This window comes from Sorex fumeus, unplaced genomic scaffold (assembly GCF_029834395.1).
Source record: "Sorex fumeus unplaced genomic scaffold, SorFum_2.1 ptg000063l, whole genome shotgun sequence".
NCBI lineage: Eukaryota > Metazoa > Chordata > Mammalia > Eulipotyphla > Soricidae > Sorex > Sorex fumeus.
The window spans coordinates 11,841,952-11,859,332 of NW_026606120.1; the positions used below are offsets into that span (position 1 = coordinate 11,841,952).

At 59.0% G+C, this 17,381-nt stretch overlaps 1 protein-coding gene across 1 annotated transcript in view; it reads right to left on the bottom strand.

Moving 5' to 3' along the window:
• Positions 1 to 15,778, bottom strand: part of ANP32A (acidic nuclear phosphoprotein 32 family member A) — a 35,721-nt gene extending 19,943 nt beyond the window's left edge. The window contains exon 1 of the mRNA XM_056126806.1: positions 15,587 to 15,778. Within this exon, the coding sequence (XP_055982781.1) occupies positions 15,587 to 15,640 (54 nt within the window). The 5' untranslated portion in view covers positions 15,641 to 15,778. The remainder of the gene's footprint in view (positions 1 to 15,586) is intronic.
• Positions 15,779 to 17,381: the final 1,603 nt, after the last annotated feature.

Sequence of the window (17,381 nt, forward strand, 5' to 3'; positions counted from 1 at the left end):
GTTCCCTCCCACCAGCCACAAAGGAGACTAGAGGCCTGCAGGTAACAACGCCTGGTGAGGTACAGGGCTGGCCATCAGAGCGCCAGTCCTTCCTGGGTACCCTCCGCCACTCCCATCAGTCCCCTCAGCACGGGCCTGGGGCTTGCTCTCGATGCCCGTGCTCTCCCTGAACACAGACTAGCCACTTGTCTCCACCTCAGCTTTGCTTATTTCCACTTGGAGAAGCCCGTATTCTCTCTTGAACACACTTCCCCCTCTCTCCTCTCACACAATTCTTTTTCTTAAAAAAAAAAAAATCATGATTTAAAGAACTGTGATTCACAATGTTATTGATAGCACAGTTTTATGCATGTAATAATTCAACACCAATCCCACCACCAGTGCCAACTCCTCTCCACCAGTGTCCCCCTGTGCCCCCCACCCCCACTGTCCCTGTGCCCCTTGACAGGTACTTCCAAAGTCCGGTGGTTGCAGTTAGATCTGACGTGGTCAATGTGGTGGAGTCTGTGTTTAATATCCGGCCATACCGCTCTCCCCCATCACCAGTGTGACCAAAGCCCCAACCCCTGTCCCCACGTTACTTCCCGTTTTCATCTTCTCCCTTCGCCCCTTGATTTCTTTCCTTCTCTTTCTCCTCCCTAAGCTCTGGGGCCAGGGGTTATCTAGGCATCCCCCCCCCCTTTACTACATTGTATTTCCTTATCCAGATATCTGTTTAGCACAGGTAAGTGTTTGTCTTTCTTCTTCTGGTTTACTTCACTCAACCTATCTTCCAGTTCCAACCAGGTTGCGGCAAACTGCATGATTTCATCATTCCTTGCAGCCACATAGCATTCCATTGTGTGTATTCTCCACATCTTCATAATCCATTCATCTGTCTTGGACAAGGGCTGATTCCGTATCTCGGCTATCATACTAAGTGCTGCAATAAATACTGGTGTGCGTGTATCCTTTTGAATGAATGTTTTGAAGTCCTGGGGGTAAATACCCCAAAGTGGGATTTTTGGATCATATGGCAACTCAGTTCTAAGTTTACCGCAGGCTCTCCATACTGTTTTCCACAGGTTTGAACCCAACAACATTCTGCGTGTCACATCTATCTAAGCATGTTTTGATTAACAAAAATTCCCTTGCTTCACGAGAGGGGGGGGGGAGGAAGGGAGGGAGGGTGGGAGGGAGGGAGGGAGACAGTCCAGAGCAATAGTACAGCAAGAAGGGCATTTGCCCTGCAAACAGTTGACCTGCGTTTAGATCCCCAGCACCACCAGGAGAAATTCTTGAGTGCAGAGCCAGGACTAACCATTGAGCACTGCAGGTGTGTGCCCCAAAACAGAACAAAACAAAAGAACTTGCCTGTTACCCTCACATGACTGCAGCTGTTTCATCAGCAAACTGGTCCAAAGGGCCTACAGTTCTGGTTCCGAGGGCCATGAAGGATACTCGAGAGCCTGCTCTAAGTGGTCTCACCAGAGACTATCCTGGATCACATGCCCGTTTAACCCGTTTAATCCAAGGAACTGGGCACCGGCACCAGGGCGGACTGACAGGAGCCCAGGTGGGGGTGACAGAAATGATGGGTTTGTCTGATTCCCTGCTAAGCCAACAGTGCCACACAGGGCCCAGCATCCTTCAGTCGGTAAGTGCCCACTGAGGTCCACCGCACAGCATCTTCATTCCCCATCAGATTCCTGATTCTAATTAGCATCAGACACAGGGTGGCCAGGTGCTGCCCAAAGCCAGCATCCGGGGGCTGAGAAAGGGCACAGGGGTCAATGGGCCTGGCAAGCTGCCCGACCTTACTGATCCTGATCAGCCCAAGGTGCCCCCCATGGTGGGCAGCAAAGAGCACAGCCAGGTGTGGCCCCCGAACAGCAAACAAATAAAAACTCAGGTAAGGTGCTGGCCTTGCAAGCGGCCAGCCCGGGCACATGTCCCAAGCAGTTCGTGGCCACTCCTAAGCACAGAGCCGGGTGCAGCCCCCTCAAAAAGTCGACTTGTGACCCCACCATCCCTCCCCACTGTCCCCCAAGCCCAACCCAACCCCAAATGTCAGAGGCTAGCAGGGCACATGCCTGGCGCCAACCTGATTTGGAGTGGACACAGCGGACCCTGCACATTCCAATGTGCAGACCCCGCTGACTGGGGCATCTGGCCAAACTCAGAGGAGCACTGTGAGTTCCACATCTGACCCTCACTGGCCATGCCACCGCGCTGGGGGCATGCATGCCCGCAGGCCTGGTAAGAGGCGCACTCCATTTCAGCAGCACCCCAGCACTGCTAGGGCACGTCACGGGCTCCATGTCAGGCAGATAACTGTGCAAACAGACCAATGCTCATCCAAAACGGCCCCGTGCTCACTCGACAGTTTGAGGCGATGAAGAACTGGGGTCATGCATGTAGGTGCATTCTCCGGGCCAGAGATCCCAAAGCACGTGGGCAGCCCGCTGGTGGGCCACACCCTGGATCCCTAACCTCGGGTGTGGGAGCCCCAGGGGGCAGCCTGGGGAGTGGGCTCTGGCCTCCCTGTGGAACAGGCCCCATGGCAGCACAGACAGCGCCCTCTACCGGCTGGGGACCAAGTGTCACCACCCAAGCCTGCGGCAGGCCTCCAGTGGGGCCTCTCAGCTTGAGGGGGACCCTGAGGCACACCCCCACGGGGGCTATTGCCTGGCATCTGGGAAGGACACAGCCTGCTCCCTTCCTTCCAGGGAGAGGAGGAATCCTCCAGGAACTGTTGGAATGAGAGATAAAGCCGGTCGGGAAAGCAGGAAGAGCACTGAATGGCAGGAGGGCCGAGTGGCTGAGCAACTGCTCCAGAAAAGGGCCGCAGGCTGGGGGCCAGGGCCGGGGGAGACTGGGGCCCGCTGAGCAGGGCCACTCCAGCATGGGAAACAGGCTCTGCCTCTAGCAGGCATCGCCCTGTGACTACAGCCCCAAGGATAGACAGTTCCCCACCCACAAGCTCAAGCTCCTGGTGGGGACTTCTGGGTGGGGGGAGGGTGCTGCTCCCATGTTAATAGCGCCTTCCAAGTTCATCTATTTGGGGGTCCTGGCCATCAGAGGCACAAACCTTCACTTTACCCCAATCCTACCTACCCCAGCCTCAGCCACTGTGGCCAGGAGGTGCCATTTCACAGTGCAGCTCTGGGGAGCTCTGTCCTCCAGCAAAGGGGTGCAACACTCCAGGTCCAGCCCTGCTTCTGAAAGGCCCAGGGGCTCTGCAGATACCACAGATGGGCTCAGAGAATCCATCCTGGCAAGCAAGTAAGCGAAAGACCCCAAATGTGAAGAACAGGGGAGCAGGTTGGCATCAGGACAGAGCCCGGACTCCCACTCCTGGATCTTCTTCCTGCACCCCCATCTGGTGACCCTCTGCCCCCACTGGGAGGTGCCGCCCCCCCCCCCCAAGTCCCCAAAGGTGCTCTGAAGCTGTCAGCATCTCCTAAAGCCTGGACAACCCCTGTCCCCCCCTACACCCTTCCCCAGACACAGGGACACGGAATTTGGGGCAGGGAATTTAGAAAACCCAGGGGCTTTGAAAGCACAGTGTGGGTGGCCATCTGCGGGAAACAGGTGGCCTTGGCCTAAGCCGTCATGAAGGAGGCATCTAGGGTGCGGTCAGCAGAGAGCCAGGCAGCCCTGGGCACGCATGCATGCATGCATGCAGCGGATGCTGGACTTGCTGGGTTCCCACGGCAGGGAGGCTCAGAAAGAGAGGGTACTTGCGAAGGTACAGATATTTCTTTTCTTCTCTTTTTTCTTTTGGTGGTGGGGGTGAGGAGCAAACCCTGCAGTACTCAGGGCTTACTCCTGGCTCTGTGCTCAGGGACTACTCCTGGTGGGGGTTGGGAGATCCTACTGGTGCTGGGGCTCGAACCCAGTTGGTCACACGTAAGGCGAGCACCTTCCCACTGTGCTCCCACTCCAGTCCTATGGGCATCCCTTTTATACCATGACCAAAGAGCAGCTGCTCAGGCAGTGGACTCATTCTCTGGGGTATCCCAGGTTCAGATCCCACCCCGTGGTGCTGGGGATCAAAAGCAGGCCTCTGGGCCGCAGCGATAGCACAGCGGGTGGGGCGTTTGCCTTGCACGTGGCCGACCTGGGTTCAATCCCCGGCATCCCATATGATCCCCCAAGCAACGCCAGGAGTAATTCCTGAGTGCAGAGTCAGGAATAACCCCTGAGCATTGCTGGGTGTAACCCAAAAAGCAAAAAAATAATAAAAAAAAAAAACAACAACAAAAACCCAGGCTTCCCGCAGGTGAAGGCTGCACCCAGCCAATGTCTCTAGAGGACGTCCCCAAAAAGCCGCTGAGGTGCAAAAAAAAAAACACCTGGGTTTTATGTTCAGGTTTATCCTTTAAATGGATCCCGTGGTGATGCCTCACAAGGCACAAACGCAAAGTACAGAGCAGGAAGAAACCTGAACTACAACACAGAAAACAACCGGGGCGGGGGGGGCAGCTCTGGTTCAAATTTTTTTACCAACATGGGATGTGAAAATCAGGAAAATCGAAAAGCCACTAGGCTGAGAAAGTGCGAATGACCCACGAGAAGCAGAAGCCCCCAGCCAACACCCGGGGAAGCCGAGGGCATCGAACCCCTCCCTGTTTCCTTGGCTCTGGGCCTGGCTTCTTCAACAGAGGGTCATGAAATGACAGGACGGGCCGTCACCGAGGTCCCCTCAACAACCAGCGCTTCCAGGATGCCTGCCACGGGCAAGCGCAGTGCTGCGCCCAGCCAGACCCCCAAAGCATGTGGCGGTTTCGTGACCAACAGGAGCACCACGAGTCCAGAGCACCCGCACAGCAGCGGGTGCACGCGATGCCGGGGCTGGCTAAGACCATCCTGGCTACACTCTGGTTTTACACCTTCCTTGGCCAGGTTCGAGACGCTGGGCCAGATGGGGGCGCTGGGGACATGCTCCCTGCCCTGGCTCCAGAGGGAAGTTCAGCTTTAAGAGGGCTGTGATACAGAGAGGTCAGGGGGGCAAGCCAGGGATTCAGGACTTGAAAAGGGGGCGGGGGAGGGGGGCAAGTTCATGTAAGTCAACGAAGTGTGTCCAGCTGCTGAGGACTTGTGAGAAAAGACAGCTCAGGTTGAGGAGATGGGGCTGCTTAGGAAGTAAACCAGGTGAAGAGAGGGGAGGTGACAGCAGGTCATTAAGTGCAAGAAGGGGGCTGGAGCGATAGCACAGCGGGTAGGGCGTTTGCCTTGCATGAGGCCAACCCGGGTTCGATTCCCAGCACCCCATATGGTCCCCCGAGCACTGCCAGGAGTAATTGCTGAGTGCAGAGCCAGGAGTAACCCCTGAGCATCTCCAGGTGTGACCCAAAAAGAAAAAAAAAGTGAAAGAAGGTGTTTGCCTGTAACAGGGAAGAGCCAGGCTGGCAACACGTCTGAGGCGGGAATGCCAGGAGGCAGGAGGGAGGGAGGGAGGAGCAGGGGATCAGCCCTCAGGACAGCTGTGCCCAGCACACCCCGCTGTTTGGAAGAATTCCTTCTGAAACGGTGAGGGGGGAGGCAGGTTGCCGGCTGGGACGAGGGTGCAGGGCAAGCTGAGCAGTCAGCAGAGCGGGGATGGCTGCTGGGGCCTGAGCAAAGGAGGCCAAGTGTGACATCACTTCAGCAGAGGCTCCCGGGATCTGTGGTGCTGAGCCCCAGGCTGCCCTCGCATCTACAAAGATCAGATTTACCATCGGGCAAGCTGGACTCTCTAGCTTCTAACCTCTTCCCAGTGAGACCAGTGTGCCTTTCTTCAGGCCACTCACGGGGCTCAGCAGAACAGTGACAAGAAAAGTCGAACGTGCACGGAGGGCCACTGCGTGAGGCGCCCTGGGCCGACCTTCCCAGTGAGGCGGGGCACTAGGAGGCGTGGGCACTTGTCCATGTGCCATAGTGGGAAGTGACAGTCACCGCTCACGCATCCCCAGACTGGGCGGGAGCAGAAGTCAAACCCACTCTCTAACCAGGCGTCTCCTCACGGCTCGAAGATTTGCGAGCCCCGAGGCCCTCCACAGCATCCAGCTCCGGGGAGAGAGAGTGAGGCTTGGCCGGGCACCCTGGCCAGGGAGGAGGCTGAAAGGCACCCAGCAGGACGGGAACTGGGGACAATCCCTCAATCCCAGCAGAGTTGGGTTGGGCAAGAGCTGGAGGGGGGCCAGGGAGAGAACGCAGTGCCCCCCAAGTGACCCGGCCTGAAAGCAGCTCCCCGAGCCTCTCCTCGCTGGGAAGGTGGGTGCAGCGGTGCCTCACGCCGTGGCCCTCGGTGCACATTCCACTCTCGTCACTGTTTTGCTGAGCCCCGTAACTGGCCTGCAGAAAGGCACATTGGTCTCATTGGGAAAAGAGGTTAGAAGCGAGAGTCCAACTTAACCTGATGGTAAGCCAGATCTTTCTAGATGCGAGGGCAGCCAGGAGCTCACAAAGCTCCAGACAGAACAGCCCAGATCAAACCCAAACCCATGATTACTGACCATCTTTTCATGCCTTCCCACCATTCACAAGTAATGCAATCTTCTTATTTGGGGGGGTGGGAGGTCGACCCTTCAGTTAATACTGGGGGGGGGAGGGGGGAGACTGGCGCCTCCACCGGGCTGCTTAGAGCCATCGCTCCTTGGCCCAAAGTCTGTTTCCAGTGTTTTGTTTGTTTTTAATGAAAAGTATTTCACATGCAATAAGGAAGCAAAATATGTGGGGTTTTTACATATACGTTTACACATACCACCGGCTAGTAATGTAAAACTTATCTCTTACGGTTGAGATAGAAAAGCTTGAAAGCCTCCGATCTGGTTCACACACTCCCCACCATGTTTAAAGACACCACTTCTGTATTTCAAAGGAAAAACAAAAGCCTCTTCCTTAGCCATTTCTGGCCCCCCTACACTTCCCCCCCCCCAAAAAAAAAAACACCCTATTTTTTTTTTTAAATCCCATTCAAAATCCTAAGGAAGAAATGAGAGAGCTAGCATTAGTTTCTTTTTGTTCTCATCCTGTTCGGGGTTTGGGGCCACACCCAGTTGTGATCAGGGATTACTCCTGGCAAGCTGAGGGGACCACAAGGAGTGCTGGGGATAGAACTCAAGTCACGTGCAAGGTGAACCCCTACCCAATGTACTCTTGCTCCAGCCCCGTTTTCTTAACTACAAACTTGGGAGCTTGGGTGTGGCTCACTAGCTGAACCTACACCTCAGACGTGAGGTGCTGGGATCGATCCCCACATATGCTTGATCGAGACAAGAAAGAAAGAAAGAAAGAAAGAAAGAAAGAAAGAAAGAAAGAAAGAAAGAGAGAAAGAAAGGAGGGGAGGGAGGGAGGGAGGGAGGGAGGAGAGAGAAAGAGAAAGAAAGAGGAAGAAAGAAAGAAAGAAAGAAAGAAAGAAAGAAAGAAAGAAAGAAAGAGAGAAAGAAAGGAGGGAGGGAGGGAGGAAGGGAGGGAGGGAGGAGAGAGAAAGAGAAAGAAAGAGGAAGAAAGAAAGAAAGAAAGAAAGAAAGAAAGAAAGAAAGAAAGAAAGAAAGAGACTTCTAGAAGTGTAGCCAAGGGGCTGGAAAAAATAATAAAGTCAGTGGGGAGGGCACTTGCTTTGCATGTGGCTGACCAACGTTCACTTGCCAGCACCCCATGTGGTCCCACGAGTCCCACAGGAATGATCACTGAGTGCAGAGCCAGGAGTAAGCTGTGAGCACTGTGTAAATCATGGTGCCTAACATCAATGTTTAAACATTAAAAGTAAAATGACATATTGAGATTGTACTCCGAAATGCCGCTGTGGAACTTGGCAGGGGACGCTCTCACTGCCGGAGTCAAGCAAAGGCTCTGGGACCAGGTTGAACCCTGATCACACATGGAGGTGAACAGGATCCAAGGAACGGCACTGAGAACCGTAAGTCCTACCAGACGAAGAGAAGCCCATCGGAAGCCGCGTATCCACCCCAGAACATGGCGAGACTTCAGGGGCTACCGGCAAGTGGGGCTGTGGTGGTCTTATAGCCATGGTTTCAAGTGTCCTTCGGCGTCAACACTCCCATTTTAGAGCAGAGGAACTCGAGGCCCAAAGAGGCCTTACCACTTATCCAAGTTAGTTCATAGGAAAGCTGAGAACAGCACCAACCTTTAATAGTTCTCTGACAATCTACTCACCAAACCGGAATCTCCAAAGGCAAATTTGTCTGGGAAAGAAAACTATGACTTTAATCCTGGGGAGAGTAAGTGATAGCAGAGTAAGCTGATCTTTTAGATCTGCAGCCTGGAGCAAGGAGCTGCCTGCTCCTTCTGGTAAAGGGGCAGGAATGGGGGCCAGGGGGTGGGGGTGGGGGGGCCAGCACCACGCAGCAGTGATGGGACAAGCTCCAACAGAAAACTCAGTAAAAGCACTGGAGATTGCAGGGTGTGGCCTGCCCGGCCTGGGGCAGGGTTTGGAGTGACAGAGTAAAGCCTTTTTCTCTTGTTGACAGACCCAGTACTAACAGAACTGGTGGTTCTATAAAGGGGGCTGCTTCTAGGCATGAGTCACGGGTCCAGCATTTTACCGTGAAGTTTGGAAGAATGGAGGCCTATACCGATTCTGCAGCTCTGCCCCACTCAGCTTCCACCTCTTGGACAGAAAAACATGAACACCGCTGGGTGTTCATGACGTGCTGTATGATTCTACTTCAGATCCATGAAAGACATAGCGAGTAGAAATGAGAAGGTGACGCGGGGCTTGGAGTGGTGCAGACTGGGAGAATGGACAGCGGGAGGTGGTCAGGCCAGCACTCAGAAGGTCAGTGGTAAGCAGCTGCCAAAGGAAGGGACTCAGTCTGTGGCTGGCCGTCCTATAAGTGACCGGAAGTCACTGGGCCTGGGACTTGTCCCCTTGGACTGACCTACTCCCCTCAATCTGGTCCAACTCATCACCATTTCTTCCCTAGAATTTGCTTAGGTACAAGAGGCAAGGGCCGTGCTGTCGGTGGGCACCCCACCACCACCATGAGGCTTTTGGATCATAGCCCTGGGTACAAGAGCGGTGGGGGGTGGGGGTGGTCTAAAAGAGTCAGGGTTGGGTAGATACAGTAGGTAGAGCGTTTGCCTGGCAAGTGGCAGACCTGGCTTGCATCCCTGGCATCCCATATGGTCCCCTGAGTACAGCCAGGAGTGATCCCTGAGCACAGAGCCAGGAGTAAGACCTGAGCACTGCCAGGTATGGTCCCACCCCCCCCCCACCCCTTCAAAACAAATTATAAATAAAAAGGGGGACAAAATAGGCCAATAGGTCTGAACTTCTGGCTAGTGCTCCTTCGCAGCTGGCAAATTCCCCTGGAAACGCATTTAGTAAAGGAATGGTGAGCCCGGAGCAGAGATTCCAAGATTATCTGTGGTTTTCAATGATCTCAGCTCAGCAGGTTTGACATCAGCCTCCTTCCACAGGCCCAGTCCAGCCCTGCTGCTCACTGCTCCTTCCCTCCAGCTTTGGGAAAGGCATGTGAGATTTAACAGTAGCCATTCAGTCGCTAGATATGTAGCCACGTTATGAAATAGCCTGGGTGTGCAAGACAAGGTCTCACAGCCGTCCACAGAGAACTGCTCTGCTTGGTGGTAGCAAGAGAAGGCAATCCTAAACCAAGAGCGATTTATTTTCCTTTCTAGAGGAGTCTCACCAGTAGAGTTTGGGTGCTCACGTCACTGATACGTTCAGCCTGGCAGGAAAGTGGTGCAGACGCCTCCAAGGCCACGCCAGACTGCTCAGGGGGCATGTGGTGCCAGGGATCAGATTGGGGCCTGATGCGTACAAGGAGATGAAAGACGAAACTTTTTCATCTCCCAACCCCAGTAATTTACTGTCATAGAAGATTTCAGATTGAGGTCAGTTTCCATTAGGAAAACGTGTCCAGGAATGGGCTGGTTTGTCACACACTTAACAGAGTATTTAACAATGTCCCAGAGACCCTTTGCAAACCTGTAAAAGCAGGATTACCATGCTTTCTGCTGGTCCATAGTATCTAGTGACAAAACTCGCAGAACAGAAAGCAGATTTCCAGTCCTTTTATTGATAAAATTTAAAATATTGAAGTACAACTTTTCTATCACAAAGACCTAAGACAAGGAAAATTCTTTGGATTCAGGGAGTTCGGGGGTGGGGGGGGTGAAGGAACAGGGGGTGTTTCACTTTAGGGTTCAAAGTTTTCTATATCAAACTGACTGCAATGTTTTTATGCACAAATTCGTAGGTCATTCCAGAAAGACAGTGCAACAGTAAACTGTCCACTCTGGTATGCCACCGATGCCCAGGGCTCTGAGAAGCCAGCATTCGGCATTTTCCAGGCATGTCAGGTGATGACTGGTCATGGACCACAGTTGGGACCTGGCTCTCCGAGCCCTACTCTCCCCTGCAGAGGCCCCTGGTTTCCACGGGAGGAAAAGAACCCTGACCACTGCTTCTAGGAGCCCAACCTTCTCTCCCAACCTCCGAGACTCACCCTGACCGTGGGGAGGAAGGACACACTGGCCCGGCTTAAGCTCAAGGAGCTGCTGGGGATTAAGAGACGACCCACAGGTGTTACCAGGATACTTCATCCTGGGTGTTCAGGCAGGGCCATCTGGTTCCGGTTTGTGGCCATTGATAAGACTAATAAAAATGCAAAAGGGGGCCAGGAATAGAGCTAAGTGACAGTGTTTGTCTTGCATGTGTGAGGCCTAGGGTTCAAACCCCAGCATGGCAGAAAATAAATATAAAAAGTGCAGGGCCAGGGAGCAGGCTTGCGTGCAGGAGGCGGAGTCTGATACCGGGTACACCACATCCCAGGAGCCCTTCCAGGTACGCCCTACACCTCACCCCCAAGGAGCTACAACATTACACGCAAGATCCCACACAAACCAACCAGTGCCTGAGGAGGGGCTTCTGTCTTCTTGTTACCTAGAATGTGTCTCCCTCAAAGCCAAACAACCAATGTAAGGGCACACTGACACATGATGGTATGCAAACTCCCCAGTACAAACTACAAGAACCCAATTCACCGAGCCTGAACTATTTGATCACCCTTCTCAGAATCTTCAACCAGGAGATTATCTAGTCACTCGGTACCACCCCCAACCCCAGACTCATCAGTCAAAAGTGGCAGCATTTCAAAGGGAGAAGAAAACAGCTGTCCCCTGGGGTGTGACACACAGAAGCTCCGGGAGGGCAGCAGGCCGGGCACACAGGCCAGGGAGCAAACTTCTTAGGCCTCCACCACCTCGGTGTTAACACGGGGATAATAACAGAGCCTCCACCTCGCCGCCATGGTGGGGCTGAATTAACTGATCTCTGTAATCCACCCCACTCTGCCAGGCACGGCGAGGGCGCTGTCTGTGAACAGCAGCTAATAGTATTGTTTCTGTTACTCGGAGCTCTTGCGTCGCTCATCACACCCCAACATCTCTGGGAGAATAACGCTATTATCTAGACGCAGGGCACCCCAGGGCCAGATCAAGCCAGTTTTGTCACTTACTCATTACACAGGATTATTATCCCCGTTTTACAGGTGTGGAAACCCACATTCAAAGAGGTAAGGTGACTACCGGCCAGAGGTCACCGAGGCAACCAACAGCTAGCTCATTGGCCGTGGCCAGGGCCCATGTGCCTCAGAATCCGGCTTCCCAAGTGCAAAGCCCTGCGGGTCCACAGCAGTAGACCCAGAAGAGCAGTCGTCACCGGCGTGACTGTCCAGGGTGCCGCTCACTGTTCTGCCCATGGGTCCCCGGGAGCCTTGCATAAACTGGAGTTTAATATCAAGCTACTTGAACCCAATTAGGCAGTAAGTCAGGCTGGAAAACATCAGGCGATGTATTCCAAAGGTCAAAGTTAAACCTGGCTTGCTGGGCAGCCCTTCGCGGGCACTGCCACAAAAGCTAGTTCCTGTGCAGACCAGAGTTTGACCAGCTTTCAACGACAACAACAGGGGTGCGTGGTTGTTTATTTAAGTCCCAGGGATGCCGGTAGCTCGATGCCTGGGATCTGCACGGAGAAAGACTGCAGAAAGACATCTACTTTAAAAAAAAAAAACAAAAAACATTGGCCTCTTCTTCACTTAGGGTTCCGCTTCACCCCGGCGCTGCCCAAGACAAACCTCCAAAGGCGTGGGGCAGAACGAGCGCGGGGGGGGGGACCCTGACCCACGGAGCGCACGACCTACCTGCCCGGAGGGCCCAGCCCTGACCGAGGGCGTTTCCCCACGCACCAGCCGAGGTCCCTCCCGGCTGGGCGGCCGCTGTCCCGCGCTTCGCTTCGCCGGGGGCCGCCAGTCTGCAGCGCCCCCAGCCCGCAGAAGCACCCTCCCGTGAATTCCCACGCGCACCGCCCCCCCCCCCCCCCCCGCACGCCCGCAGCCCCGGACTCAAGGTCCCGCCGGGGGCTTGCATCGCCGCAGGGGGAGGGCGCGCGGCCGGAGCCAGGCCCGGTGGGGGGGGATGGACCGCGCCGGGCTCCGAGCCGGGCGCCCTGCCCGCCAAGCTTCGGGCCGCCCGCGCCCACGGGGCAACGGCCAGGGGAGCCCGGACGCAATTCGGGGGCGAGGGGTCCCCCGGGGCCGGCTCCCCGCTGCCTGCACGCCCGGGCCCTGCGGGGTGATGGCGCAAGGCTGCGCTCCCGCCCGCCCCCTCCCCTACAGCGACAACAGCCACGGTGACAAAATGGCAGCCTGGCGCCCGGCAGTCGTGCCACGGGGCGGGCAGCGCCGGGCGGCCGCCCCTGCGCCCCGGGGACGCGCCCGGGCGCCCCTCGAGCGTGACCCGGGGCGGCCCGGGCGGCCGAAATTGTGACCCTATTCACCAAATAAGACCCCCCCCGTCCCCCTTCGAGCTCCGCGCTCGCCCGCCGAGCCCGGAGGCTGCTCGGAGCCGGGTCGGGCCCCGCGCCCCGGCGCCCCCCGTCCGGCCCCCCGCGCGGCCCCGGCCCCGGCCTCGGCTCCGGCCCCGGCCCCGCGCCGCAGGGACGCAGCGGCCGCACTCGGAGCCCCGCGCCCGCGCCGTGGGGGAGGGGAGGGCCGGATGCGGGGAACATGGCTGCTCGTCCTAGTTCAGCGTCGCGGCGTGGCCGCCAGCCCCCGGATCCGAGCCGGGAGCCGCTCCCAAGGTGGGTGTCGTGGGGGCCCCCGCGGGGTGGGCGCGCGGCCGGGCGGGGGCCAGAGGGCGCTCCACGGGCGCTATTTGTCTTCGGAACGCTCGGGGTGGGGGGGGTGGAGGGAGCAAAAAAAAACACCCAGTTCCTCCTCCCCCCCCCCCACCCCTTTTGTCCCTCATTAGCTCGCTTTCCCCGCGCCCGTCCTCCCCAAATGCGCCCGAAGTGGCCGTCCGCCCCCGCCGCGCCCCACCCCGCCTCCGGGCTGGGGCAGGCGAGGGGGCGCAGCGTGAGAAATCGCTCCGGGTTCGGCGCGCCGCGCTCCCCTCCCCTCCCCTCCCCCCGCAGCACACACTCGGGGAAGTTTAAAGAGCCGGTTCGACCCGCTTTCGGGCTCGCTCCCAGTTGGCCGGCGGTGTGGACGGGGCTCGCCCGGCCCCGCGCGCCTCCACACCCACCCGCCGCCGCCGCGACCCCGGCCCCCCGCGGCCCGGGGTTCCGGAAAGTCCGCGGGAAGATCGCCACCCTGGTCCCTCCTCCACCCCCCCAGCCCGCGGGACCCCCGGGGCCACGCTCCGACGGGCTCGCGGAAAAGTCCGGCCCTCCGCGGCCGGGTACCCCCTCCCCGCCCTGCGCCACCAACCCCCTCCCCGCCCTGCGCGCGCCATCAGGCCCGGCACGTCCCCAGCCCCGCAGCTGCGTGACGGTGAGAGCGGGTGGGGGGCGCCACAGAAAGGATCTTGTTTTCAAAAGTCTCGCTCAGGTTCGGGGGAGGCACTCGAGAACCGGGGGAGGCGAGGGAGGCCCTGCCTTCCCGGGGTTGGGGGGGAGCTCGGGCGGACCAGAGGGGCGGCAGGTCAGCGCGCGGGCGCTGCTGCCCCAACTCTCCAACTCCGCAGCCCCCCGGCCCCGCGAGGCCGAACCTGGGTCCGCCGCCCGCGCCCTCGCCCTCGCCCGGCTCAACGCGGCCCGCGAGTCCGCCAGGACGCCCGGGGCGTGGGGGGTGGGGGGTCTCCTCCCGCGGAGCCACCAACTCGCAGAAAACACGGTGGGAAAGCGAGAGGCTGGGAAAGAAACGCGGGCGTCGAGCAGCACCCGCTGGGCACCCCCCCTCCCCTCTCCCGGCCCCCACTTGGCCGCCTGCAAGTTGCGCCCGTCGCGCCCGCCGCTCCCCTGGTCCATGACGACGCGCGGCCGCACTCGTCCATCCCGAGCTGCGTGCGCCCGGGTCGCATCCCTGGTCTGCGCCCGGCCGGACCCTCGGGGCGGGCGCCGGCGCGTGGGCAGCTCGCGTCCGGACAAAGTTTCCCGTGCCCACCGGTTCACGGGGCGCCGAATGGCCGCCGAGGAGCCCGCCCCGGAGGCAGCTGGGCCGGGGTGCATGCATGCTTGGGGGGCGGCGGGGTTGGGGGGGGAGGGGGAGGGTCGCGAGGGTAGTAAAAGGGACCGCGCTCGCGGGCTGGCATCTCCGGGAGGCCGCGCGGAGCACGCGCCATCGGGGGGAACCGGGACGCAGCCTTTGGAGAACTTGCACTTAGCGATCGCAGGCGGCGGGGAGGCGCGGGCAGAAGCGATGCCTTTGCACGTTCGAAAGCCTCCCCCCCCACCCCACTCCACCCCTTCTTCCAAGGTATCCTCCCTTCGCGAAGGAAAGGAAGGAACAGCAGCAGCATCGGGCCCGAAGGTGGGGTGGAAAGAGTGAGGGAGCGAGAGAGAGAGAGGAGAGGAAGGGAGGAGAGGAAGGGAGGGAGGAGAGAAAGGGCGCGTTCACGAACACTACAAAGTTACAAATATGGCTCCCCCGTCTCTCGCCTCATCACTGCAAAGAAATGAAGACGCACTTTAAACTCCAGCCATTCCCCGCTGCGCTGCAGCCCCCCTCCCCGCGCGCGCCCCCCTCCCCACCCGGGGCCTCGGCCCACATTTATCAGAAACTAAACCGGACTCGCGGAGCCCCAAAACTTATTGTGTGTGTGTGTTTGTGTGTGTGTGTATGTGTGTGTGTGTGCGTGCTAGAGAGAGCGGGCGAGGGGAGAGGGGGGAAAGGGAGGGGGCGGCGCGGGAGGGGTTCATCTATAAAACAGAACCCCCCCCCTTTTTTTTTGTTGTTGTGGAACCTTGTCCTCCTCCCGACCGAGTCGCGGGGGCAGCGCGCTCCCCGGGCTCCCCCGGCCGCTGCCCCGCGCCCGGACGCGTGCGCCCGCCGGCCCCGTGGGTGCAACACCCGCACGCTCACTCCCCACTCGCGCACGCGGGAGCACACGCACAGGTAGTCACACAGCAAGGGCAGCGGCGGCGGCGGGGCCGAGCCAGGCTCGGGCGGCGGCACCACGAGCCCCCCCAGCCCCGCGATCCCTCCGCGCTCCGGTGCCCCCCTCCTCCCCCCCAGACCCACCCCTCCCGGCGCCCCCTCCAGAAAGTGCCTCCTCTCCCCCCCCCCCTCCCCGACGCACACGGACACACACAAAGTCGGAGAATGGACCGACGGAGATATTTTTGGCGAATGCTCACATCAGAGGGCGTCCTGTTCCGCAGCTCTAAATGGATCCGCTTGTCCATCTCCATCGCGCGCTCCCTGCAGAGGCCCCCGCGCCGGCGGAATTCGGTCAATAAGCCCCGGGCCCACGGCCGCGCGTTTAGGACTTTGGAGGCTCAACCAGCTCCGCTCGGTTCTCGAGCCCCCAGCACCCGCGGCGCACACTAACCTGATCGGCTCGGAGGCGGGAACTGCGGCCCGCGCGCGAGCGGCGGCCGCCCTCGCCAATCAGCGCCGAGGGCCTCCGGGCAGCAGCCAATGGCGGCGGCGGCGCGGGGGGAGGGACCAATGGGCTCGCTGCGCAGCCGGCCAGGGAGGCGCAGCCATTCGGTTGTGGTGCCGGAGACCGACCCCTTTAGATTTCGGGGCGGCCGTGGAGCGCGGCGGCTGCTCGGCGGCGGAGTGCTGGGGGTGGGCGGGATGGGGGGGGCGGGGAAGGGAAGGGGCCTGCGCCTCCGGGGCCTCGGCGTCCGGCCGGGGGCGGGGCCGCAGGTGCGTTACCGGGGAGGGGCGCGGCCGGCGGGGGTCGACTCGGGGTCCGCGCCCGGCCGCGGGCGGCGCGGGGTCGCCGGGACCTGCCCGCGCCCCCCGCGGCCTGCGGCGGGCGGCTCGGGGTGCGGGGATGCGGGCGGGAGGATGAAAGGCCTCGGGGGCGGGGGGCAGGGGTGCAGGGGCGGGGAGAGGCCGGTCTTTTTCTGGGTGCGCCCGGTGGATCCGGGGCGCAGTGGCCGCGTGCCCCCCACCCCGGCTTCTCCGCCTAGCGGCCCTCGCCACCCCCCACCCAACCTCTGTAACTCACAGCCAAAGGCGTGTGTTCCCCCCCCACCACCACCACCCTCATGACAGACCCGCGGCCCCGACCCCGCTCAGGGGGGCCCTGCCCTGTCCCTGAAGGTCAGCGCGGAGGGTGCCGGCCCCGAGGGGCAGCCGGATCTTGGGGCGTTCAACAATGGATGAGGACGGGGCCGTGGGGTGCGCTGCTGTGTGCCGGGCACCGCGAGGGAGGGTGGGGGACGTGCTCCTGGCGCGGGGTGTGATTTAGGGGCTCCCCGAGCCAGCGGCGGAGGACGGCCCACCCGCTCTCCGGAGCGCTGGCTGGGCAGCGAGCTCTGCTGGTTTTGGAGTTTTGAATCGCGTTATCTGTAAGGACCTTGGAGCCCTCGCTGGCATCGAGTGACCCGCGCAGGACCTTGTCTTGGTGCTACCCGGCTGCCCGACGGGGGTCTCGGGCCCCCAGCGCGGACCTGCCCTGCTCTAGCCAGCGTGCCCGGGGCTTTATGGCACACGCCGCGCTCTCCCCAGGACTCCCCCAGCGCTTTCCTTTTTGGATTTGTCGTGTTTCTCTTTTCAGGGCCACGGGTTCAAGGGAGCGATAAAGCCACAGGCACAGTGAAATTTTGAAATACTGTTACATAACACTAATACAGTTTCACCCGAGCCTATAGGAGGAAATAGAAAGTGGCAAAATGTAAATAAACCACAAGTAGAGAAAGCTTAAACGGCTGAGAAACTACCCAGCCTCACGTCCTGCCTCTAAGCATTTTTCCCAGTAAGTCCTTTCCTATAAAATAAGTGGAATTTGTAAAGTGGTGTGTATTTGTTTTAGCTGAGACATACGGGATAAAAAGTGAAAGACATTTTGTTGCACTTGCATACGATTAATATAATGTTCAGCCTGCTTTAGCCGATGGGTCTTGGTTTGGTAAAATCAGTTTGTAGTTGTAATTTATTCTTTTAAATTGCGCTGGCTTCATTAGAAAATCGAGGGGC